The sequence below is a fragment of the Clinocottus analis genome, unplaced genomic scaffold, assembly GCF_023055335.1.
Source record: "Clinocottus analis isolate CAN_PGR_092001 unplaced genomic scaffold, fCliAna1.0.p SCAF_22, whole genome shotgun sequence".
Taxonomy (NCBI): domain Eukaryota; kingdom Metazoa; phylum Chordata; class Actinopteri; order Perciformes; family Cottidae; genus Clinocottus; species Clinocottus analis.
The window spans coordinates 2,159,605-2,185,302 of NW_027175954.1; the positions used below are offsets into that span (position 1 = coordinate 2,159,605).

The 25,698-nt window shown below is 42.8% G+C and overlaps 3 protein-coding genes across 4 annotated transcripts; 2 read left to right on the plus strand and 1 right to left on the minus strand.

Annotated features, from left to right (window-relative positions):
* Positions 1-206: 206 nt before the first annotated feature.
* Positions 207-6,007, plus strand: LOC137793151 (GRB2-related adapter protein-like). Of its 2 annotated transcripts, XM_068589146.1 has the most exons (7): positions 207-337; positions 476-571; positions 1,240-1,333; positions 1,446-1,543; positions 1,929-2,048; positions 4,356-4,659; positions 4,771-6,007. In XM_068589146.1, the coding sequence occupies exons 1-7, from the start codon at positions 300-302 to the stop codon at positions 4,948-4,950; spliced, it is 930 nt and encodes a 309-aa protein (XP_068445247.1). In that variant the 5' UTR covers positions 207-299; the 3' UTR covers positions 4,951-6,007. The 2 variants fall into 2 exon arrangements, with proteins under 2 accessions (XP_068445247.1, XP_068445248.1); XM_068589147.1 differs by lacking the exon at positions 207-337 and having other exon boundaries at positions 489-571; positions 1,182-1,333.
* Positions 5,957-24,160, minus strand: slc5a10 (solute carrier family 5 member 10). Its single transcript, XM_068589145.1, has 14 exons — positions 24,131-24,160; positions 23,308-23,412; positions 22,771-22,830; positions 22,306-22,410; positions 22,082-22,187; positions 21,913-21,993; positions 21,614-21,819; positions 18,748-18,883; positions 10,947-11,054; positions 10,698-10,848; positions 10,398-10,566; positions 8,387-8,602; positions 7,264-7,357; positions 5,957-7,082 (listed from the first exon to the last, which is right to left on the minus strand). The coding sequence occupies exons 1-14, from the start codon at positions 24,143-24,145 to the stop codon at positions 6,889-6,891; spliced, it is 1,746 nt and encodes a 581-aa protein (XP_068445246.1). The 5' UTR covers positions 24,146-24,160; the 3' UTR covers positions 5,957-6,888.
* On the plus strand, positions 11,999-21,036 carry fam83gb (family with sequence similarity 83 member Gb). Its single transcript, XM_068589139.1, has 5 exons — positions 11,999-13,272; positions 14,822-14,989; positions 15,934-16,058; positions 16,580-17,972; positions 20,018-21,036. The coding sequence occupies exons 1-5, from the start codon at positions 12,736-12,738 to the stop codon at positions 20,387-20,389; spliced, it is 2,595 nt and encodes an 864-aa protein (XP_068445240.1). The 5' UTR covers positions 11,999-12,735; the 3' UTR covers positions 20,390-21,036.
* Positions 24,161-25,698: the final 1,538 nt, after the last annotated feature.

Here is a 25,698-nt window from a genome sequence, read left to right on the forward strand (position 1 = left end):
TTATGTTGCTTCGTTATCAGTGATGAACAACACAGTTTCAACTCGGGGTACTTTTGTGATATTTTAGCTCCTTAAGTAAAAGAGGAGTTTCCCTGATTTTACTCATTGATACGTGTGTGCTGTTTTTAATGTTGCAACATTTTTCTTTTTCTTTTGTCCGCTGTCGATTTTAAATATGACAACCGGGTACAGTTTGTAGATTATTTTTGTACCCATTTAATATTATAATTTCAATAAATACCAATCAGGAACTTGTTGTTCTTTGTTGTAATGTCTCTATTGCTTTTGAAGATGCAGTGATGAAATGCAGTTGCACTCGTCGTCACCTCCGGCACAGGTCAGTCACAGCTCAACAATAATAAAACTGAGACCTTCAGCCTGAGTCTCTACAACCCAACTTGTCTCTCATACGGTCAAAATTGAGAGCCAAATCTATATTTTAATTGCTTTATTTCCTCCCATTACTCACCATCAGTGCACCAGGCCGATTCAACTGCGGCCTCACTCGCCAAACACGTTCTCAGATTTGTGTTTTACTTCACATTCAAACCAGCCTTTGTCCGTGTACAAGGTGAGCTCCATGGAAAAATGTAAGATTAATAATATACATACTACTTTAATTTGTACTTTAAATACTTATATATGAATGTGTGTGTGTATACGCATATGTTGATAGATGTATGAAGGACCTTTACTTCTAATGGGTCATTTCTACACTCTGGTGTTGGTTACATAATCTACTTCTTCCACCACGGCTTGCCTCGCAAATCAAAAAATGTCAGTTGCACATGAACTATCTTGTCAGCCGAACCTGCTGGAAGCACTTGTTTAACCTTTGCAAAGACTCATAAACACTTGAGGTCATCGCGCTCTATTTTAGGTTATTTTGGTTCCTTCCCCCGCCTCGCTCCTCTCTGATTTCCCTCATGGAGATGCTTCATTAAAGCCCCAGAGTTTAAAGTGTGTATCTGAGATGGAGCAGGAGAGGGCGGCCGCCACCTCCACGTGTTCACCCACTCTGTAACTCAGTCACATGGAGGACACACGCGCCGAGAAAACTCTCCTCATTAACTAATGAGCAGGATGTTATAGCGACTGCCCACACACACACACACACACACACACACACACACACACACACTGGTTATCTCATCCTGTAAAAGAGCTTCATCGCCCTGCAGGGCTCCATTCACACAGCTGCATTCAGTCTCTTCATTCATGAAGTGAAAACGGTTTCAGCGGCCGACCGTTCAGGATGGAGGCGGTGGCGCTCTTCTCCTTCGCAGGATCGGGAGCGGACGAGATCTGTTTTCAGAAAGGGGACATTATCAAGGTGTGTGTGTGTGAGTGTGTACATCTTGCGGGCAGGATCTGGAGGTTTTTGAAAGTGAACAAAAAGATTGCATGACCACATGGAGAGAGTAATTGTGCATGTGTGTTTATAGGTGACAGAAATGGAGGAGGATTCCTGCTGGGTCACAGCAGAGATCCAGGGGAAGCGTGGCTACGTGCCAGAGAACTACATCTCCCTCCTTCCTTATCCGTAAAAACAAACAAAAAAATGTGTCTACATATTTTATACAGCAAAGCAAGTCAGGATAGAAAACAGACATTATTTCCTGCAAATATAATATTATACATGTGGATTGCTTTAACTACCATCAGTGGTTTCCAAACTTTAAGTCCACTTTTAATATTCTGCTTGGATTGTTTCATTTTGGAGGAATTTAAGGCCTGAAGAGGAGAAAGTCTTAATTCACAGGCTAACTATCAGAGAAAAGTCTAAAAAAAAACATGTGACCCACCCCCTCAGTTGATCTGAGACCCGTTTTACGGTCATGACCCCCATGTTGGGAACCACTGAGCTACACAACTGAGTTTTCATTCAAAATATACTTATGCCAGCTAATGCCTGCGTGTTTTTGTAGGTGGTTTGCCGGACGGGTGTCGAGACTCGAGGCTGAGAAGCTTCTCCACCGGCAGGACACCGGAGTGTTCCTGGTGAGGGAGAGCGAATCAGCTCCCGGAGAGTTTTCCGTCTCTGTCAGGTCAGTGAACACAAGAGACACAAACACAAGAGACGGGTCTGTCCAATCTCAAGCAGCAGGCTGATGCAACGTTCCTCTGTTGCCTGTTTCCGCATGGTGATGTTAAAGATGCCGTGCTGCCGCAGTTCTACATGTGCGTGTGTTGAATCTGCTGCACTGCTGCGATTTCCCATTCAACCAACCCTGCGTGTCTTTAACGGCCAGAGAGCTGCATCTGCACCTTGGGTCTGATCTCAAAAGGACAGCTAATGGCAGAATATGCTGGAACATGCAGGCAGCAGCATCTCCTTGCCATTTGTGCAGTTGGATGCTGGATTTCCGTCACATTGAGCACATTAGCAAGTTGCAGCATCAAAGTGTGTTTGAGTGTGTGTTAGCGCTGGTGGAGAGTCAGACTATTTAAAAATGTTGTACCAACCCGTTGCACTAAAAATAGAATAGCTGCACAGAGAGAGAGGAAAGTGTGTGTGTGTGTGTGTGTGTGTGTGTGTGTGTGTGTGTGTGTGTGTGTGTGTGTGTGTGTGTAATTTGGGTCACCAATGTGACGTGGGACACATTTAATCATCGAGGGTAAATTAAATGTGTTCAATAATCAGGGCGTTGCGTAACACCGCTCCGTTTTGAATTAAACACAGGTACATTATGCAACGGACACGTGCAGCAGACGTGCATTCACACACATATTATTTAGCATATGTTTGAAGGCACAGCATCTGTCTGCCTGCAAGGGGATGGGAGATAAGACGTTCGCTTTGTTTATGCACACACACTCAAACTCGTGCACAGGGTGTAATCCTCAGATCGATCAACAGAGGGCGATGCTGTTCAAGAGCAGCTCATAGGAGTCATAACGGATGTGTTTATTGCTGCAAACTGTCATAATTACATAATTGCGTAGTGACAAATTCAGCTATGTATTTTGTGAGATACAAAGCAGGTGAACTTCCTCTCAAGTATCCATCCTTTGTACCTGCTTTTGCGTCTCAACATGTTTTTCATGCTATCCCTATACAGCTCGTGAAAACAGGAAAAATAACATAACAGAAAAAGAAACGTTTGATTTTTGCGTGTGCTTTTGATCAATATTATTGTTTAGTTGTTATTGCAAAAAATACAACGGTGGAGCTTCTTACAGCTGGAAAAAAAATGTAATGTAATTACTATTTTAATTAATTTAATCAGGTGAAACAGTGCCACGAGAAAACATGGCGGAGGGGTTAGGAGTTTCGTATGTTAGCATTCAAACATATGAAATGCACTTTGATTTCTTCTATACCAACTGTAAAATATCAGGAAACTGAACATTATTGCGGTATATTCTAAACCCATGTAGTACCTCAGTGGGACGCTGCAGTGGAAAGCCAAACACACACAAGCAATTTAAAATCTTTAACTCACACAACCGCATTTTTTTTGACTGTGGGAGGAAACGGAGAAGGAAGACGGGACCAATCTCAGAACCTTCTTGTTGTGAGGAAAACCCTTGCGGCCCAATTTATTACCAACAAAACCCTGACGCAAGGCAGCAAACAAGCCCTGTTAGTGGAGTCATGAAGTAATTATCTTCAGGTGTGTAAGGGAGGGACGAGCTGAAGGAGTGTAATAGTACATCGTGCCTGTTTCTTTTGAATGGTAATGCGCTTCAGTCTTTAACTAATTATACAAACACATTTACTCCCAACAAACCAGCACAGTATCGACCAAAAAGTATATGAAAAGAGTTGTCATGGTGAAAAGTACTATTGTGTTCTTTTCGTTCCATAATAAATACCAATGTGGTGAAATATGCATCATAGCTGATATGTTTTATAAAAGATATTACACTCCCAGAAATATATAGGTTCTTACAACATTTTACATTTGAGAAATGACTGAAGCGTTCCATCAATAAACTAAATAGTGAACAATTATTATATCAGTGTGAGGCAAAGTACTTTCTCGCTACTGAACGAGAGCGTCGCAGAACAGTTCAGAGCAGGTTGATTGATTATTCGTGTGTGTGTGTGTGTGTGTGTGTGTGTGTGTGTGTGTGTGTGTGTGTGTGTGTGTGTGTGTGTGTGTGTGTGTGTGTGTGTGTGTGATATATGAGACTCGTAAGCTGACAGGAAAACCTCCTGTGATGCATCGGTACCATTTCCCACACTGACAGAGGAATGCACATCGCCTGTATAAATTTCCAAGCAGAGAAATGAAGGAATGAAGACTAACAACGCATTCTTCACACTGGCTTGTTTGGCGCATGAAGGAGCTCGCACACCTGCCTTTGTCACCTTTTGCCTTTCCCACCTCTCTCTTTTTTTTTTGCAGCTACGGCGAGAGGGTGGAGCATTTCCGGGTGCTGGAGGGCGGCGGTCAGTACTGCATCTGGGACGAGTCCTTCCGCTCCCTCAACCGGTTGGTGGATTTCTACAGAACTCACAGTATCGCCGCGGAGAAGGTGGTCCGCCTCAGGGACCTTCCTTCGTCCCCTCTCCCGCCGTCCCCACCTGAACGCAACCCCTACCCCAACCCTTATAAAGGCAACTCTCAGGAGTCCCCCACCTCAGCACGCCTCTTCTCTCACCCCCCTCACCCGGAGAGAGAGACCTCCCATCGCGTCCCCGAACCGGGGGTGAGCATGGCTGCACATCATGAACAGCTTTCTTTTGACAACACACACACACACACACACACACACACACACGGCTGTTTGTCTGACATCTTGCGCTCTGTCTCTGTGCAGAAACCCCGGCTGGCTCACGCGCTCTGCGACTACACCCCACCTCAGACCGCCCACCTCCACTTCCTGCGTGGTGACGTCATCGACCTGCTGGACTGCTCGAGCTCACTGGCCTGGAGAGGGCGCTGTCGAGGCCGAGTAGGAATATTTCCGCCAGAATACGTCCAGCCGCTGTACCACTGACGACATATCAAACTGCAGTGGCTTGACCTACTTATCCAATGTTCTAGCTATTAATGAAACAGTTAATATACTTATCGATCAATGCACTGACGGAGGATTCATTGACGCCGATTTTCGAGATTGATTGAAGGCCCCAAAGGTGTAATTCTCAATCAGCTCACAGTTTTTGTAATTTCAAATGGGAAATTTTTTATATTTACCAACATTAACCATTAATACAATATACATATTGTAAATAAATACTTAAAGCGTATTGGAAATAACTACTGCACTTTACACAAGTTGTATAAAGCCTTTTGTGGCCCCAGAGAAAGCCGTTACATTTCCTCAAGTGATGTCACTTGAGTCGGCATCGGTTGGGCCGAAGAATTTTTAAATGAGAAAGTTTGTATTTAACTTTTGTAGCTCGCTCCTCATCTCTGCTTTAGGCTGGCGGCTCAAGGCTACATTAGCATTAGCACATAGCATGCCCGAATGTCAACGGCCAAGTTGCATTGTGGGTAATGTAGACACCAGGTGTTGACAAAGAAGAAGAATGCTTGGAATAAAAATACAATCTATCTTTGTTCTGCTGCACTGATTTTGATTTAGTCCATCATAAGTGCAAAGTTAAACGTATGCACTACTCCTTTAAGATTTTAAGCAACCTTTAATCATTTATGTAGTATGAAACAAAAATACCAAATATTTGCGGATTCCTGCCAGTGAAATTTGAGAAGTTGTTTTCTTTTCTCTTTCCTGTATCATTAATAACTAAAATACCTTTGGGGATTTGGACTGTTGATCTCACCTCAAAGACGTTATCTTCTGTGGGTTTCATATTATTCTGACTTATCAGTAAATCCCAAATGAATTGATAGATGAGTCGCCCTTTAAGTCTCAATGACCTCCTTTCACCTTTGTTTTACCGTCTTGTCTGTGCTGCTAACCTTCTCTAAACAAGACAAAGAGTGATATTATCTGGTTACAAATACTGGACCAACACTTGTAGCTTTGATGCACATATCTTTACATTTATTTGATAAATCACAAGAATAAACATGTGTTGTATAAACTGTCAGGATTCCTTGTCTTTTGATTAACACAAGGTCCTTTATAATAATTCTTCTTGATGAATTTCACTATAAAACAAGCACAGCAATGTTTCTCAACCTTGGGGTCAACGCCCCTTGTGGGAGTCTGTTGTTAAAGACAATGTGATCTTCTGGTAAGTTGTAATCTGTCTGATAAATGTGTAAAAAGAAAATTGTAAAACTTCTTATTTTTATATCATTTAGATGCTACAAATGCACTACACAAACTGTGCATATTGAAATTTACATGACAAATTAAAACGGTTGAGAAATTTAGATTTACATACAACATAAACAAGCTAACTAGCATGAAAACACAAGAACGATAACTGAGAGTTCACAAAACCTTGACGAACATAACGTCATAAACGCAACTATATCATTACATATATAGACCAAAAAAGGTATCCAGGAAACATTCAATCTAAACCACATGATGTATTCTGACCATATATTTTGATGATATTGATAATCAGATGATGGGTTTCACCCTTTTATTGAGATGTCCTTCCTGTTAGCTTGTTACAAGCCACAAGCTTCATTGTAATTTGTACAATAACCGTCTCAAACTTTAAAACCAGGTTAGTTTAAAAAAAAAAAAATCTTTTGTGACCTTTTGTGCTTTCTAAATTCTCCCAAATCATAATTATCTGTCATTATGGGTAATTTCATATGGATGTGGATCCAGATGGAGATGATTCTAAACATTGTCTTCGTTTGGAGGTTTGTGGTGAGAGGTTTGTGTTCTCTCTGTGTTTTCTAGTTTAAAAAGTGAGCCTACATCTGCAGGATTTACGTAAAACCAGTAAAAAAAAACAGGAGGTCAACAGGAGGTTGAGACAGGATGTTAAATCTCATCCTCTAATCAGGCGAAGTATGCGTAGAGAAAAATGTTAATGCTGACCACTAGAATGGCATTTACACAGCAGAACCTGGACCAGAACACACTCTCTTTAACATTTTGAACTCTGGGAGTTGGAGTCTCCTCTGAGCGCCGCGCCGCTGAGATACACAATCCTGTTCCCCGACCACATGTCCCCCGTCGGGTTGGCTCAGAGCCTGCCACACACACACACACACACACACACACACACACACACACACACACACACACACACACGCACACAGCAGACAGGAAGTTGGTCAAATAATAACTACAGCAGTGTGTGTGTGTGTGTGTGTTGATGAGTCTTTATCACATGATGTCTAGTTTGATTCCAGATGGTGTGCATATTCTTACCCTGGGAGCTACGGTGGCTGACAGAGGACACTTTCTGAAGAGGGATTTCTCTCGGTGGCTCTTCAGTCAAAGTCCACCAGGTCAGGTTACACAACTGGGAGATTAGAAAATGGAAATGTAACAACATTGACTGACTAGCAAATGCAGTTTGGCATAATTACAATCTACACTATAAGGAGAGAAGCGGCATGTATGTGCATGTTGCAATATCCTGGCATAAAGGATCAGTTTGACAGTATGATTATTCTTTTTCTTGCAGAGAGTTTGGTAAGAAGATCTGAAGCTGCTGCCTGTTAGCTTAGCTTAGCATAAAGAAACAGTGGCGAACAGCTATCCTGGCTTAAAGATAACATAATCTACACTCACCTCTAAAGCTAGATATAAATGTTTAAACAAGACACATGTCAAATGCTGAGCTGGTAGGTGGATTCTTTTTTTTTACAATGGACAGAGCCAGGTAAGCGGTTTCCCTCTATTTTCAGTCTTTATGCTAAGCTAAGCTAATCAGCAGCTGCATATTAATAGACAAACATGCGAGTGGTATAAATATCTTCTTCTAATCCTCATCAAGAAAGAAATTAAGCAAATTTCCCAACTACTTCACATGTTTTACACTTAGTTGGCAAGACACATACTGTGATACTGTGGATGTTCTGCATTTCTTTATGTACATAACAAGCATTGTCAATAGTTCTATATGTGTTTAAGGGAGGTTACATACATTTCCAAGACTTTCAGACTAATCTTTTTGAAATGTGTCGTGAGTTTAGAGCGGCTGCTGTTTGCATTTTGAGGTCATAGGTCAGAATAATGTCAAATGTGACAAATGGCTCACTGGCTTCAAATATTTAGGATCTCTACATTGTGTGCAACAATAGCTCTACTGTACTTAAGATTTTGTTCTTTGTTTGATTGTTGATCTTTTGGATATAGATAGGTTTGGCCTCTTTGATTGTATATAACACGGAGGCCAACCTTCAGATAAAACCTACTCATTTACGTCAGATTCAACTCTTTTTGTTACGTTTAGTAGATAACATTACAGGTGTACCAACAGCAAAATACTCACATAAGCATTGCTGCCACATTCTGTCTGTTATTTACTGTATCTGCGTCTACACACCTGCTCGTGGCTGGGCGGCGGTGTGAGCAGTGATACGATAGCGACAACAATCGCAGTGAGGCCGCAGAGCAGAATGGCGAAATGGAGGTAGTGGACGCTGCGCAGGACTGCAGGTGCCGAGTCCACGATTCCACATCTGGGAGGCGGGAAGGAAAACTCCAGCACCATCCGACACACACCCACCACCAAACCCACCATCAGGCCCCAGAATGCACCCTGAATACACACAAAACACACAAACACATTTACTCAGATTACATGACATCTTAATGTGAATTAATATGCTTAACTTCCTGCTCCTGAAAGTGTCAGTATTTTGGGTGTGCTCAGTCTTGTCACTATCACTTTCCCACCATGATAATCTATCAACTCCGTGTCACTTCACAGTTAAATATACCTGTGTGACATGAGACAAATAACTCTCTGTCCATCTTTGTTCAGCCTTCAGCAAAGAATGTCGTTCGACTTAACGCACATAACGAAAAATCCCTGTGTCGCAGATCATCTGCCCTTCTACTTAACATTATTACTCCAAAAGCAGACGCCAAATGTGCCTCGATTTGATGACACTAATTACAGGGTTAATTGATATGTTTACAAGTTGCATTTGACGCTCTGGTTCAAATGCACCGCTCATGTTCCCTTATAAAATGGTTTGGATTGTTTGCTCTCTACCGTGTCAGACTAGTCAGCGTGTGTCACATCCTGCGTGGTGAAGTGTGCCCTTTGACCTCGTGAGTCAACGCCATCAAGCTTCTCTCAGCAGAATGTTCACTGTGTTTATGCAAAAAAAAAGAAGATCTTGCCTTTTTGCAGTGTTACGCTCTTTTCTTTTTCAATACGATGCCATAATATGTCATTAAATGTTTATCTGCTGGTGTATCACCAAAGTCAGTCGGCTTCTGTATAAAATTTCAAAATTGTTAGCTAGCGTTTATTTCAATGACAAATTGCCAACTCAGGGTTTATTGTTGTTAGTCAACTAAAATACACTCTTTGCAGCTTCATTCAGAGTTGGACAAATTTGATAGTTATATTAGAGTAAAAGGGGGAAACCCTTTCATTGTGAACAAATAAATCTTTATTTTAGTAGTTAAAAGCATGTTTACAGCGAGCAGACACACCCTGGATGTGCTCTATTAAAACAGAGATTAAATCTTGACTACCCATCGGACTGGTCTTTACTTGCAGTCAGAGAAATTTTCAACACGCACTTTATAGCCCTGGGCTGAAACGCACCTTTATGACAGCAGTGTTATCTACTTTACCTCCCTCTGTTAACCTTTATCTTCTAATAATCACACTTTCTCTCACTTGCACGCTGTTATCAGCCAGAAAAAACACTTTCATCTGTTCAAGTGAATAAGCAGCACACTCACGCTGGTTTTCTGAGGAAATAAGAAACAATACACTTCATTGAACAAGTGAGTAACACACAAAGACATTCAAGTGCGCACACACACATGGGCTCCACACCAAGCCACGAGGGGAGTTGGCAGCTGGATCCCATGTGAGGCTGATAAAACCGAACACCAGTACAGTGTGGGAGAGGGGACAAACAGTGCAGGGAAACCTTTGATGAGTACAGTTTGGCTTTGCATTGAGTTTAGTTATGTGTGTGACATTAAATGTTTCCTGTGCGCGTTGAAATTGCTCTAGAGAAGTTTGTGGAATAAGATTTAATTAGGTTTATTTACATTATTAAATACTACTGTACTTATTTGTTTTTGACAGTAATTTGTGCAGTAATGATCAGTTGATTTATAGATTACTAATCACCAAACTAATGGAATACCAATGTTGTTTGAGTCATTTTAAAATGCAAAAATGCAAAGAAATCTATTAAATTAAAAAAGAATTAGTGCTTATAAAATATATTTAGCTTTTAATCAGACAACATTTACAGACATCCAATTGGATTGTGATCAAAGGAACCGTTTGAGGGCATTTTAAACAATTTTAAAGACAAAACCATGAATAGATAAGCCAAAAAAACGTGTTTGTATGTTACCTGCTCATTAGTCCTCTTCCAGAAGATGGCCAGGGTGAAGACAGCGGTGACGGGCGGAGCGAGGTAGCTCGTCACTGACTGGATGTAAACATACAGCTGGCCGCTGTTGGCCGACTGCAGGATGGGGATCCACACCACACTCACCACCACCAAAATCACAGTCACGATCCTGGAACAAAACACATCTCTTTCACCTTAAGTTTATCTTTTCTTTATTCACCCTGATGTTAGTGTGCATATGACGGCTGGAACCATCCAGATGTCCTCTGACCTCTGACCCTCCGTCTGGGAGGGACGTACCTGCCGACCAGTAGCAGCTCTCTCTCCGAGGCCCGTTGGCGATGCTTCTTCCAGATGTCCATGGTGAAGAGTGTGGAGCTGCTGTTGAAGATGGAGGTCAGCGATGACATCAGAGCGGCCATCATCACCGCTATCATAAGTCCACGCAAGCCTGTAATACAAAACACAGATGAACACACGCATGTGGATATCTTTTCTTCTTTTTTTTTAAAGAGCAGTCAACGCATTTAGAAACAACAGAAATCTCACCACTTGGCATGAGTTCAATGACTAGCTTTGGAAAGGCGATGTTGGAGCATCCCACCTCGGCTCCACACACTCGCACACACTCTTCTGGATCCACACATCCGACAGTGTCTGAAAAGAAAAGGGTGGAAGACGAGACAGAGGTGAGATAAAGGATCTTGGGAAAAATGAAAAGTACTTTCATCTAAATTAACTATATTATTTATATGAAATTCTATGAGTTAAATATGGCTCCACCTGGGCAGATCATATGCAACAGATGACAGAATGTTCTCCTTGTATTACACTATTTACAATCATAATGTAGGAAACATGTCACCTGAAAAAACATAAGCTGGGCATGTATAATTATTATTCAATTTTTTGCAATGAGCAAGTATGTGCATGTAAAAAAACAACCTGTGGGTGTGTGGAAAACTATGCCACACAGGAAATACCTCCCCGGTCGGTGAAATATCAATACACACTATTTCACTCAACATCAGATTCATGAAGAGACGTGTCTGTCTGTCATTCACCTGAGATCTGCATTCTGTATACGGCTGCACTGTGTAGTTATACTATATTTTCTAGTGTTTTAAATTCTCAGTTCAACTATTCCTGATGAGAAAATGTGTCACCAGTCTGTTATGTGCGTCTTTATCTTGGTATCCCTAAACATGACCCCTTAATCTTGAACTATATTAACCCTGATCCAGACGTGAGTAATTTCTTTACACATCACTAACCAGGAATCACAAGTCTGGTAACTGCGGTGCTTTTCCTAAAAAGGAAATTGGCCCCACCTCACATTCTCCCTGTTAAGATTGTTTTCCTTTATTTTATGTTTTTTGTTGTTGCTGTATTTACTTTACTACCCTTATACTACAATAATTAAGCTCCTATGGGAAGAGTACATTATATCACAGTGGGAAAAAAAACACGGTGGCTCCATAGTTAGTTGTAACGCTGTCTTATAGGTTCTGTTTTTGTAAGAAAACCCGGATTTGTCTCTCCTTGTGTTCCGGCAGGAGGGCGGAGTTAACAGCCTGCATTTCCCAGCCAGCCGCCGGACATTCCGCCCTTCTGCCCCGGGTGACAGAGCTTCCGCTGCGAAGGGAGTCCTCGATGAACTTTCTGTCTGGAGGAACGTTTTGAAAAGGAAAGTTAGGGAAAGAAAACCCGACGTTGACTGGGACAGAGTGAGACACGTACGCGCCACGTTACTAATACTTCAGACTTTTGTCTTTCGGGGAATCCTACAGTCGTCGTGTTTTTTTTGTGCTTTTAACAGACAGCGAGTCGACAAAAAAAGAGAGAGGAGGTAGAATAAAGAAGTAACTCGTCAGCGCAAAAGTTAGTTTGAGTCACCAACAAGTTTCAACACTTTGTAAAAAAAAAAAAAAACGAGGATTAATGAACGTGTCTCTCTCCATCTCGAGGACGTGTCTTTACGAGGGTTGACTCACTGGCAGACAGCCGCCGGGCCCCGCGGCTGGAGTGGATGAACCGGGCTTCCTCCGGCCCCCTGTCAGGTGAAGGCGTGTCTCTGGGCGTCGATCGACACCTGTGTGTGTGCGCGCGCTTGTACGTGTGTGAGTAACCTGACTCAGGAACGGTTCTACCGGTGTGTCTCCTTCAGATGAAATCCTCCGCGTTCACCGCCTCACGAGCTCAGGTCGCGCGCACACGTTATGGACCGGAATGAGAGATCACACCACCTCGAGGTTTGACCCGTGGAAACTGGGTCAGGTTGGTTTTGGTGCTTGACTATTTGTTGACCGGTGGATATATACATATATATTTGGGCGCCATGGCGTTGTCTCAGATCCAATGTCTGGATAACCACCACGTCAACTCGCGCGTGAGCGAGGGGAAACCGGAGTTTTTCTACAGCGAGGACCAACGGCTGGCTCTCGAGGTCCTCGTCACCAACGGCCGCGATGCCTTCAGGGACTTCGTCCGGGAGAAGGGCGTCCGGGAGTTCCTCTCGGATTCGGAGCTCGAGCGGATCGCGCACACGGCGGAGGCCTACCGGCCCGGGCACGAGCACCATCAGAAGCCAGAGACACCCGGGCCGGGGAACCTCACGCCGGGGAACCTCACGCCGGGGAACCTCACGCCGGGGTCCCTCGCGCCGGGGTCCTTGGACTTCGGAGGAGACGGCGAGGTGTCGCTCCAGTATTGGCCCGATCGGTCCGAGGGCTCAGTGGCGGAGTTGGACCTCGGCTGGCCCGACTCTATCTCATACCGAGGGGTCACGCGCGTGACCGTGTACACGCAACCGCCAACCGAGGGACACACGCACATCAAGGAGGTCGTGCGCAAGAGCATTTTATCAGCGCAAAGGGTAGGCAGTGAAGAGGATGATGATGATGATGATGATGGTGATGATTATGTATTTCTAAATTGTAGTGATTATTGAACAAGAAGTTAAAGTTCCCAAAAAACACTGTAATTACAGTACAGTACAATAGCTTGCTCTCTTTGTGTAACTTGTTAGGTGTTGTTGACTCAACAGTGTTGACTCAACAGTTGTTTTTTTGGAAGATCACACTTGTGTTGTTTTATTGTATTACATTATAGTGTCAGATATATTTGGCTCCTCTATTTATGTAAATGTGGTGGACAAAACACGTCATAATATAATACAATAAAGTACAAAACACCACAGTGAATGTAGGCTACTGCAAATAACCACAGTGAAAGTCATCATAAAAACCAAAGTTTCTACATATTGCAGTGCTATTTCAGCTCAATACATTATGGTTTTTAAAATCCTAGTTTCTCAGTGTCCAATGCAGGTCAGTGACACAAAACCACAAACTATAAAGTAAAGAAAATACGTTTAAAAGCTTCAAAAAGGTCACAAGTCAAGAACATCGAACATATCCTGCTGGTTGCAGCTTCGCCAATGTCATAATTTGCAGTTCTCTGTGTGTCGCATGCGATCGTAAACTGCATGTCTGTCAGGTGGTTTTGTGAAGTGTTTAATGTTAAATCACTGACTTATTAAGTTTGCTTTCTTTGCTGTTTTTTCCCCCATAAACCCTGCTGACAGCATCGCAGTACACCAGGCTAAATCGCATCCACCAAAAGTAATGTGACAGGGGCGTGAATTTGGACTGCTAATTTACACACCATCACCCGCCTCGGTGTTGTCCGACAGACTTTCTTCCTGTCCCCTTCTCCTCTCACGTGGGACACACACTTGCACATGCACACAACAACGTTCCAATAAAACAAGTCTGATCTCGCCACGCCAGAGGAAAAATATGCTCTGACGTCAGCGAATATAGGTCACATGCCTGCACTATATACATAACCTTTACTGTTTCAAGTTAAACCTGGCACATGCGCATTCATAAGTCTAGTTTAGCCTCGGGGCAACAAAAGACTTTAGATGAATTGTTCCAATTATAGAGTGAAAACACTGCTTACAACAACGCCACCGTCTTTTTTTTTTCAAAAGCTGTTGTTCAACTAAACTATTTTCTTGATGAGCCTATTGGCTTAATGAGGTTTTTTGCCTTTTTAACTGGATCTAAAGTGCAGAGACGACGCGTGTGAAGAGTAGCATGTTCTCACTAGTAATGTATTGTTGAACATACATAACACACAGTATCCAGACACTTCACACTCTATCACCAGTCTGCACCGCACTGTTTTTTGTTAAGCCGTCTCCTTACGGGAGATCTATGTTCATACGTATTATTTTTCTTTTCAGGATTTTGATTTTACTTTTTAGACGCACTTCTCACAAGTGCATAGCCTTCTTTCCGGATTTAATGAGTGTTTAATATTGTTCTATCAAACACACCCTCACAGCCCAGGAAACACTAACGCCTTTTCTGGTTTCCTCTGTGTGTTTTTGTGTGTATGTTTGTGTGTGTGTGTAGGTAATAGCCGTGGTGATGGATGTGTTTACAGATGTGGATATCTTTCGAGACCTGCTGGATGCAGCCTACAAACGCAAAGTTCCTGTGTACATTATCATTGACACAGCTTCAGTCCCCTGCTTTCTTTCCATGTGTGGCAGAGCTGATATGCACCGTGGACACCTAAAGGTATGCATGCAGACACACACACACACACACACAGATGATGTTTTGATACGCCGGATGATGAACTAGGTGGACAGACAGCTACTCCTGATGAGTATATAATAATAGGAAACTGTACATTTAAAAAAAGTTCCAGGTCCGACATTTTAACTAAAACATGTTTCGTTAAAAACGTTAAAGAAGATTATTACAATACATGGTAAATATTTAAAAGAAGGTCACTAGCTTGATAGTGAAACAGGTTTTTGACTGCAAGGATGCATGCACCAGCTAGTTGTTTGGCCGCAGGCTGAATGCGTTTGTTTTTCTTTGCCTCTCTGAGATGAACTGGTCCAGGCAGTGACCGAACACACTTAACGTTTCATTGGGGCTTTTTCTCAAATGTCTTGGACAAGACAAACAGTCAGCACATTCCTGTCTGTGCTGCAGACAATTAGATAAACCATTCACACTCTCACTTTACTTTCGGCGACATGTTTCTCTTTCATTTCTCTTTCTTCGTTCCTCCAAGCGTTAACGCGCCAAGCCTCGCCTCTCTCTCTCTTCACCTTTTTATTTTTTTCTTATCTGCGATCTCGGCCGTTTGTTTTGAGCCTTTACGACTCTTGTGCACCGCGTCCCCTGTGAGATTTCGCACGGAGCGTTTACTTACGAGGTAACGCTCGGCCAGCAACCACACCCTTATCACTGGGCTAAAGACAAACACTGCAGGGTGTGTCACACAAGCATGCAAATACAGTCCATGCTCCAACCTGTAGAGTCAACCAACACAAATTTAAGGTGGTATTAATAGAGAGGAACTGTTTCTCGTTTTTTTTTCTGTATCCGTACTCTGTTGTCGCCTTTATTTCCCCTTTGTTCACCAATATCCTTCCTCCCAACAAAACTAAATCCCCAAGAGCCCTCTCTCTACACAACATTAACCGTGTGTGTGCATGTGTGTGTAGAATATGCGCGTACGCTGCTCTGGAGGTGTGGAGTTCTTCACACGGTCGGCACAGAAGGTGCGTGGAGCCCTGAGCCAGAAGTTCCTCCTGGTAGACGGAGACAGAGCCATCTCTGGTTCATACAGGTGAGCACTATATTGCTTGAATCATTATTTTTTATACAAACACAGATATTATGTCTGTAAGAGGCAAAGACACAACCCCCAACAGAGCTTTAAGGAGTATTTTGGTATCTTTCAGCTCACTGTTTTTGTTTTCTGGCTCCACAACTTTACTGTTTTTGTTCAATCTTGGCGCTCTCATCCAGTTTCCAGCAGCAGTTTTCAGCATAAAAGCATTAAAAAGCCGAAGTTAAACTGCCTGCTAAGCACCAAACAGCAGAGAGACCAACTTAGCGTCAGAGAGAATATTTGTCCGGCAGCCAAAAACACTCCTATAAATGTGTTGCTCCATGTCTGCTGGATGTGTGAGAACTGTTGAACAAATAGTTACATCTGGTACATTGAGATGAATGGCTACATGGTCACAGCATCTTTTACCAATATTGTTTCATGTTCTGACAAACAAAAAACGTATTTACAAGAGAAAAATATTTTCCTTGGCCATGTTGCAACAATGGCAATTTATGTTTCCTTTGTTCTTCCAGCTTCACCTGGTCCTCCTCTCGTCTGGACCGTAACCTCATCACTGTGATCACGGGACAGGCAGTGGAGACCTTCGACCTGCAGTTCTGTGACCTTTACCTCGTGTCCAGAGGTGTGTCTCTACACAAGGTCCCCATGGTCGATGAACCGATCCCCGACCCGGTCCTCTATGTGGCTCCTGCTCCGGTGTCAGCTGCGATTGCCAGGAAGCTCATCAATCCCAAATACGCCCTGGTTTCCTCGGGAACCCACACAAGTCCCGGTTCTTCTGACCAAAATTCCAGCAACAAGAACTCCCAGCATCCAACTGGGCTTAAGTTTATGAAAAAACCTCTTAGACATGTCTTTGAAGAGCCACCTTTACATCCGGGATTAGCCCACCTGGAAAAAGCGTACATGATCCCGTACCTGCCCACCTGGCCGGAGCCAGACCCACCGAGCGACGTGATTGGCTTTATCAACATTAGGGACGAAAAGCGAGCCCATCAGGTTCACTTACAGAGGTCGGAGAGGTTTGAGACCAGCCAGGCTATACGTTTCAGTTCACCCTTGCTCTCACCAAAGACTAAGGAACCTGTTTCAGGTGGGGATGCAAAAGCTGCAGGAGCAGCAGAAAATCTTTCTGGGAATACAAGTGCGGACGTCTCTACTCCTGTGAGTCCAACCAACAAACAACCCGAAGAGAAAACGCACACAGCTCTGAATAAAGACCAAACTGATGCAACAGATTCCAGTGGGCCCCCTCAGCAGCCTAATGCCCCTTTAGTACCAGACACGCACACAAATGCACCGTCACCATCCGATGTTACTGCTGATTCACAGCCTACAAACAATGAGGAACAAACGGCGGAGACTCAGACTGTAGCGCCTCCTATTCCAAAGCGCCGCACTCTGCAGTTAGTCATAGACCCCACCTCCTCGGAGCAGCCGGGCCCAACACAGGTCTCTTTGATGAAAATGGACCAGTTGGAAAGTCTCGACGGTTTCAACACAAAGGGAACCCGCGAGCAGCCGGCGTCCGCGCGTGGCCGCCTAACATCAAAGGACGACGGCGGCAGGGACTCTGGCAGCACGGGTGACGGCAGCCAAGACAGCACCAAGGTCTTGTGTGACCGGGCGGTCGACGACGTTCCCTCAAGCAACTCCACAGCGTCAGAGGAGGACTTTTATGATTGCTCCCAGCCGGAACGGAGTGACCCGATCAACAACGGAGCGTCGACAGGGTCAGGGCGCGGGCACCGCCAAGGAGACGGGGTCAACATGATGGCCCGCTTCTCCCAGAGCATGCTGGATCTGCGGCCGGCCAGCCAGCCAGAAGACGGCACTGACCTCATCCGCCAATCACAGCAGCTCCGCCGACATGGACACCAGTCACCACATAGGCACATAGGACAGGTATTATACTATATAGGATATATACAATAGTTTTAAAATATATAGGACAATATTTATAATTTATCGCTTAGTCTGTTGACCGATAATTCATGAGATTCATTACGATTTTAAGTCATTAATCAAGCAAAAATTACATGTATTTGCTTGTTTAGGTAGTTTTCATAAAAATAATTGTCTTTTTTTTTTTTAGAGCGTTGATCCAAAACCTGTTCCGGGAAGTTGTGATGACATTTTTTTACCCTTCTCTTATATTTTACAGACTAAAAAATTAAACGGTTAGGTGAATTGAAACAATCACCAGATTCACTTTATAGTAAAAGGTAAAGTTAATTGTAGCGGTGAAATGATTCGTCAATGAATTGACACAAAAAAAATTACAATTTAAAAAGTTCTTTTTGCTTCTTAGTTGTGAGAACATGCACGTTTCTCTGTCATATAATTGTAAATTTTATATCTTTTTATGTCTTTTAGTTGTCGCCTTCAACTGACAATATGTTGACACAATGCTTGTCTTAATCTTTTAAACGTGTTATTTAAATGAGTAATCACTGACAAAAACGAGGCCAGAGGTTCCAAAGAGTAGTGTTTGTTATGAACAATAAGTCTTACTCTGCAAAACACAGACATTCTCCCACACACGTCTATGAATCCCACGAAAAAGGGTGCGCTTCAGCAGCCGGGTAAAAAGCAAGCCACTACCCGCTGACAGCAAACACGCCATTCCTTTTTCCAAATTAAAAGGCGTGATCGTCAGCCCACGTGTGTGTGCACGCACCTGGATAGAGAGCTCGGCTGATCATGCCAGGGAGGATGATGAAGATGAAGGGCAGCAACTTCAGATATGAAGCCAGGATTGATGCTCCTTTCACGTGACTAATGTTCTTCGCAGACAGAGACCGTTGTACAATCACCTACACACACAAAGAAACATAAATAACAACAATAGTGCTAACTTTATTCATACAGCGCTTCTCAAAACCCTAAAACCAGAAAACTAATGTTTTCATAACATATACATAGATTAAATACAATGCATTTTAACAGATAAAATTAAAAGAACAATTGCAGTAAAAGAACATAATGAAAACCATTGAACTAAATGTGATTCTAAAATAATGTGTTTTTAGTAGAGGGATTAGCAGAGCAGAATTATATTCACAAGCAAGTTCCCATATAATCCTGAAAAATCATCACGATTTTAAAATCTAGACTAAAACGCTGTATAGGTGCTAAATTAGTGGTCTATACAATATTCTGTGGGGTTTTATAGATTATTGTTTGAAGCCTAAATAGGTTGGACTGTTGTCAAATGTAATAAAAGCAGTGATTACAGTTTCCGGGCGTTGCAAATTGCGGACAACAGAATTCACATGATGATCAAAAAGGAAAGTCAAACTAAGGTTTGAGTTTTCTGTATTGTGTAAACAAAGTGAAACTATGATGATGACGATGATACAGCTGCTACTGTGAATATTTTTTCCATATTTCAAAAGAGGATAAAAACCTTTATGGACATATTTGTGGTCATGTAGCCATTTTTAACAACCTCCCCATAGCTCTGGCAATGGACCCATCATGTGTTTAACACCAACTAGCTTTCATACAGAAAGCTGCGGAAGCTTATATAGATATCTACTGTTAGTCCACTGTCCTCTATTTTCATGGTATTTTAAACTATTATTAAATGTCACACCCAGATGTCAGCTATGAGCCTAAAAAGGAAACATATTCGAAGGAATTAGAAATATGACAGAAAAGTCTAATTATAACTTCTGTTATAACTGTAGGAAGTTCTGCAGTGTGCTCAGTCTCATGGCATCATTTGAATCAAACTAAAAGTAGATTTGTGAATTAAATGCATAAAAATGTCATATTTGAGCATGTAGGTAGAGAAAAGTAAAGGGCCGCGGATCGATGCCTGAGGTACTCCGTGTGTAAAATGGGTCGTGGAGGGTTTCCAGTCCCCTGTAGCCTCAGAAATAAACACCACGTGCAGCTCTTCTGGCCTCCACGATGTCCTACTCATCACTCTTCTCTCCGTCTAGTTGTTCCGGACCTCCAAGTCACCGGGTCGCGACGCGCACCAGAGAGGACCGAAAGTAATCGTCGCCAAACCAGGAAGTTACCACCGCCCCACCCGCGCCGACGTCCAGGTGATCGGAGGACACCGTTACTGGCAGGGTCAAACGCTGCAGACGGATTCGGGCCAGCTGCGCCCAGAGACACGCTCCGGCCGCTCGCCGCGGCGCCACAGCCCTAGTTACAGGAGGACGGATCCGGCCTCTGCACAGCAGCAAGGGAACCCGTCCGGGTTACTCGGAGTATCTTTCTCAAAACTGAGCAATTTGAGACATTTGAGGGCACGAGGTGGAGCCTCGCAGAAGAAAGCGTCTCAAAATAGCAAAGCTGACAGGTAGAACTGTGGGACAGGAGGAGCATCGCTGATGACTGCCGTGTGGAATCGTCTCCATCTCTGGCATGTGTTTCATTTCCTGTTATCAAACCCTCGAAGGCTCAACTTACAAGGACTATTCAATGTTTTTTTTTGACTATGTCAACATGAATTGGCAGTTTGATTTAATATGTTTTAAGAGGTAATGTCTGTCAATTAATCACGTTACATTCCAAATCTACACGTCAATGCTAATGGCTTCAGACTGGATGGTTTCAGTGTCATAGGATAAAAAGCATTGTAGAGGAGGGGGAGGAAATAAACCCTTTGAGTGTGGATCCCTCAAGATTTCCACTAGAGGCAGTGTATGTTGTAGTGCCAACTCAAGACACTTCAATTTTGTTACTAATCCTTTGAACAAATATTTCATAATTACCTCAACTGCTTTTCTTTTTCAGAACTGTTTACTGTAAATATAGAAAAATGAGTGTATCTGCGACATGCAAACCCCCAATTGTGTCTCCGCATGGATAGAAGAGTCATACTCTGGTGTTGATACCACTGTGATTGGTTACTGATGATGTTAGGGTCGGGCTGCTGTGTTGATAACTGGTATATATATATGCAATTTTAAACACTGATGTTGGACCAAAAGTGAAATGCTGTAAATAAAAAGACAAATTGTAGCTGTCCCAGCTCTGTTGTGGCCTCAACCAGTTCAGGTGGATTGACAGTTAGGTGCCAAGATTTCAATATTTAGGGAAAGTTTGGCATACTGAAAGGGAAGTGAATAACTAAGATCATTACCAAAACTGTGCTTGGGACAACTTCCTTGTTCGACTTTGACCGACCTTACTTCCTGTGGTTGAGTGAACACAGTTGTTTTTTAAATGCATGGACAGTTTACTGACTTTCTGTTTAATTTTCAACTATAAACCATTGGATTCAAGTAAATCCAGTGAGGCAAGGCAGTGGTATTACTTCATGCCAGCTTCACCAATTTTTAGATTGTCGGTCAAAAAATGCCAAAACTTAAATAGATACAACTTAACTACTTAAATAACACATATCAGAAGATGTTAACGCCTGTATTTTGTCACAATGTATACAATTATTTAATTTATTTTGAGAGCAAGGTTCATTAATTTAGTAAGGGCTCATGTGGCGAGCCTCTAGTGGCCGTTAGAGGAACTGCGTTATGAGACCCTTATGCTGCAGCGGTGTTTCCTGCATGGTTTTGTTTGTGTACCTGGTCAGTGCACCAGTACCAGGTGGCCAGTATGGTGAGCCCCAGCGTCATGCCGGGCCAGGGCAGGTCTCCAGTGACGGCGTCTCTGAACAGGTGCATGGCGTCTTCACGCGGCAGGTGGCAGGTGCTGTTGGGAATGATCTTACTGGGCACCGCCATGCGGTACACATGCTCCAGGTTGCTGTAGCCGCCAATCTTGTTGAAGGCTGTGGACAGGGGTAACAACAGAACTCCAACTACACAATCCTTAAACATCACTGCAGTTGTGTTGGTTTATAAATGGAGATGATCGTACATACCAGTGATTGTCAGGATGATGGCCCCTATAATCATGATGAATGTCTGGAGAGTGTCGGTGTAGATGACGGCAGCAAGACCACCTGAAAGGAACCGAGTGTGTGTTGTGGGAATCGTTTCCCAACGTATGAGTTTCAGCAGATGTATGTGTGTGTGTGGTTGTTTGTGTACCTGCTATAGTGTAGAGAGCAGTGACCACCAGCATGAGGACAGTGGACAGGTAGAGGTTCCATCCCAGACACACCTGAACAAACAAGGCTCCGGAGTACAGGTCAGTCTGGAGACAGAAACACAACCAAGATGAAATCTCACAACAGGTGAAGTTCAACGCTGGGAAGACAAGGCTGCCAGATAGTGAGTGTGCCGCCGCCGAGGCGTGCGTGACTTTGTCGTACGGATATCTTTGTGAAGACGGACAACAGCAGCGAGAGGACAGCCAGGTAGGTTCTGATCCTCTCTCCTCCGAAACGACGGCCCAGGTACTCTGGCATTGTCACGATCTGAACACACACACACACACACACATTTTTCAACATCAACAGCCTGTGTAGTCACTGTATATACTTATATCCACTTCAATATATACGCTCTGCTGTTTTATTGTATATATTCAGTATTTTTTATGAGGGACTTGTTGGATTCAAGTTCACACTTTAAAAATGATGACGTAACAGACACAAATAAAGTAATTCACGCTCTTTGTTTGACAGTTGGTGTGTGTTGTGTGGTGAAACACCCTGTTGGGGAATGTTCAAGGTGGGGAATGTCTCTTGGCAGCTAAATGTACCTGCTGAACCAGCCTTAACAAGCAGAAATAGATCTGTGTGTGCGTGTGCGTGTGTGTGTGTATGCAAACTAACCCCTGAGGAGATGTAGACAGGCACAAATACCCAGGCCAGAGCCATCAACACATAGGTGGCCTGTAAGAAAGAAGGAAAGGAGGCAGAAAGAGGACAGAGAGGTTTGAACAGATTATATGATAAATCTCTCTCGTATAACTGAGAGACATCTTTAAAGTGCTCTGCACGTGCAAGCCTTGTTGGACTTGTGTTTTGTGTCCTGCACCACCAACTAATAATATTCTAAAGCCTTAAAAAATGCTCTGCTGCCGCCCTCTGCAGCCAGTTGCCTGCAACAGCTGTTGAAGAAGGTTCAAACTCAAATGCACCGTGCAAAACTAATTTCAGTATCTTTGGTCTGGACAGACAGGTTATTAGGTAATATCACTTTAAATGAGAGGTTAGTTATTGAAGCTGCATGTGGGTTGGTTTTTTTTCCAGCCCTATTAAAACATCCAAAAAAAACATAATGGACATTAATTAGCAGACTCGCTCTGCTTCATTCCAATAGATAGAGAAGCATGACATCAGGTGTGTGGCGTGCGCTCGTCCACTCACGTTCCATTCAAAACCAGTGACCGCGATGCCTCCAGCAGCTCCGGTGCCGGCCAGACCAATAAACAGACCCGAGCCTTCTGAACTGGCAAAGAGAGACGCTCCAATCTGGGCACACCAGTGAGGCAGTTCAAGTAACAATGAGTAGCAATACAGCAATTTAAGAAAAATACTCTTTCACAAGTAAAGGTTCTGCATTTATACGCTTACTTGAAAGGCACTTTAAGTATCAAAAGTACTGGTTCTGTAGAAGAGTGGATAATATATTATCATATTAAATAGTTGTGGAGCTCATTTTAACTACATTATTTAAAGTTGGTTTAGTCCAGTGGTTTACAAGATTAATCTGAGTGGTTATAGAATAAAATTTATCTGAACCTTTTTGGGTCTCAGGCTGTTATTTAAATGAAACCATATGACAGACTCTCCATAAGAAACCTCAAACAGACATTGCTTCGTTTTGTAAGAGGTCACGACCCCAAAACCTGTGGGAACTTTAATCTTCATCAATGTGTTGTATTTTATACATTTATAATTTGTTTTTTAAGGAAATTCTTAATCTGAACAGATTACAAAGTACAACATTTTGATCTGAACTTCAGTGGAGTAGAAGTATCATAACATTGAATCCACAAATTACACCTCGGGTACACAAAATAATATGTATTTTGTATATGTATATATGTATAATATCAAAGCTTACTGGAATTTGCAGATCAGATTTTAGCAGAAAAGGCGAGATGTTACAGAGCAGATCACGACACACACACACACGCACACACACACGCACACACACACACACACACACACACACACAAAAACTTACCGGCCACCACGCCATGTCCCGTCCAGCCAAGAAATATCCGCTCAGAGTATTCCTGCTCACCCTGCATGATGACTGACAGAGAACACTGTTACACTCGAGCATCCAGAAAGAAAACGTCACACACACATCACACACACACATATGTATGTGGTATTTATACACCACTGACTCTCACCCAGATGCCGACAGCGATGTTTAGAAGAAAGTAGGTGACTATGACAACAATGTCAGAGGAGCTGAAGGACTGACTCAGGGCGTAGAAGTTGATGGTGGAGTTTGACATCTTCAATGTTCAAGGCAATGCGCACACTTAAAAAAATACACAAAACCCCCACTTCCTGTATTGCCCCTTCCTTGGAGCCACACATGCACACACACGCACACACAAACACACACCTGTCAAATTACACCTGTGCAGTAACTCTCATCAACCGCCTCTCATAATCCGACACTGTAGACACCCTGCACACAAAGATGAACACAATTACATCCCCTAAAACAAGTTGGAAACCGCCAGACGCTGCTCACTTTCCCTCCAACACATATCCAAAAGCTTACTAACATTAACACACACACACAGTAAAAAAAACACACACATACACGCACACACTCCAACCCTGGAAGAAGACTTGTCTCGGCCGAACTACCTGCTGACCGAGCTGTTACAGAAAGTGTGTTTTGTGTTTCTTGAACATGTGAAGAGGGCCGTCCCTGAGTTAAATTGATGATTAAACACATCACCTTAATGTGGCACCTGCAGCGCTGACACACACGCTGTGCTAGGGGATAATGGAGTGCACGGTGTGGGTGAGCAGTGGACTACAGCAGATGCTCTCCTGGACCAGAGTCCACGCTGATGCACACAAACACACACACACAGACACACACACACACACATGGTCAATGATTGGCGATGACAATATATATATAATCATTAGTGTTTTTGACACAAAAACATCTGCTGGTAAGTGCTAAGTAGGTCTGTTTAAGTGAGTGTGTGTGTGTGTGTGTGTGTGTGTGTGTGTGTGTGTGTCTGAGATAAACAGTTTAATTGAGTAACCTTTAGGAAGGAATCGGTCAGTACATCAAAGTGTTTCATGTGGGCACATATTGTTTTTTTGAAGACATTTCTTCACATCATTGCATCTTCTAGGATAGATTGTGGTTTTGTATTATCGACTGATGAAGGACACAAATACTTTTTTAGAAAATCAATCCTATAAAATAATCTAAGAATGAATTCTTGGCTTTTTTTTGCATGACTTGCTCTATTTAAATGCTCTGGGTTCTTTATGATATTTACTTGTTGGACATATTACAACAGCCCTAAATGATGCGCAGACTTTAAACTTGAGAAACATTTGAACATATTTATTCACAGTACCAGATGGTTAAATCTCCTGAGATGGAGAGGTTAGTATTTAAGTTTACAATTTAAAATTTCACTTGAAAATACATCCTGCAAAACAACATAAAACAACATTACTAGTATCTTTTCAAAATAAAATAAGATGAGATTAGCAGCAGAGTCTGAAAAGTACAGTAGATGTAGTTTAGAAAAATAGATT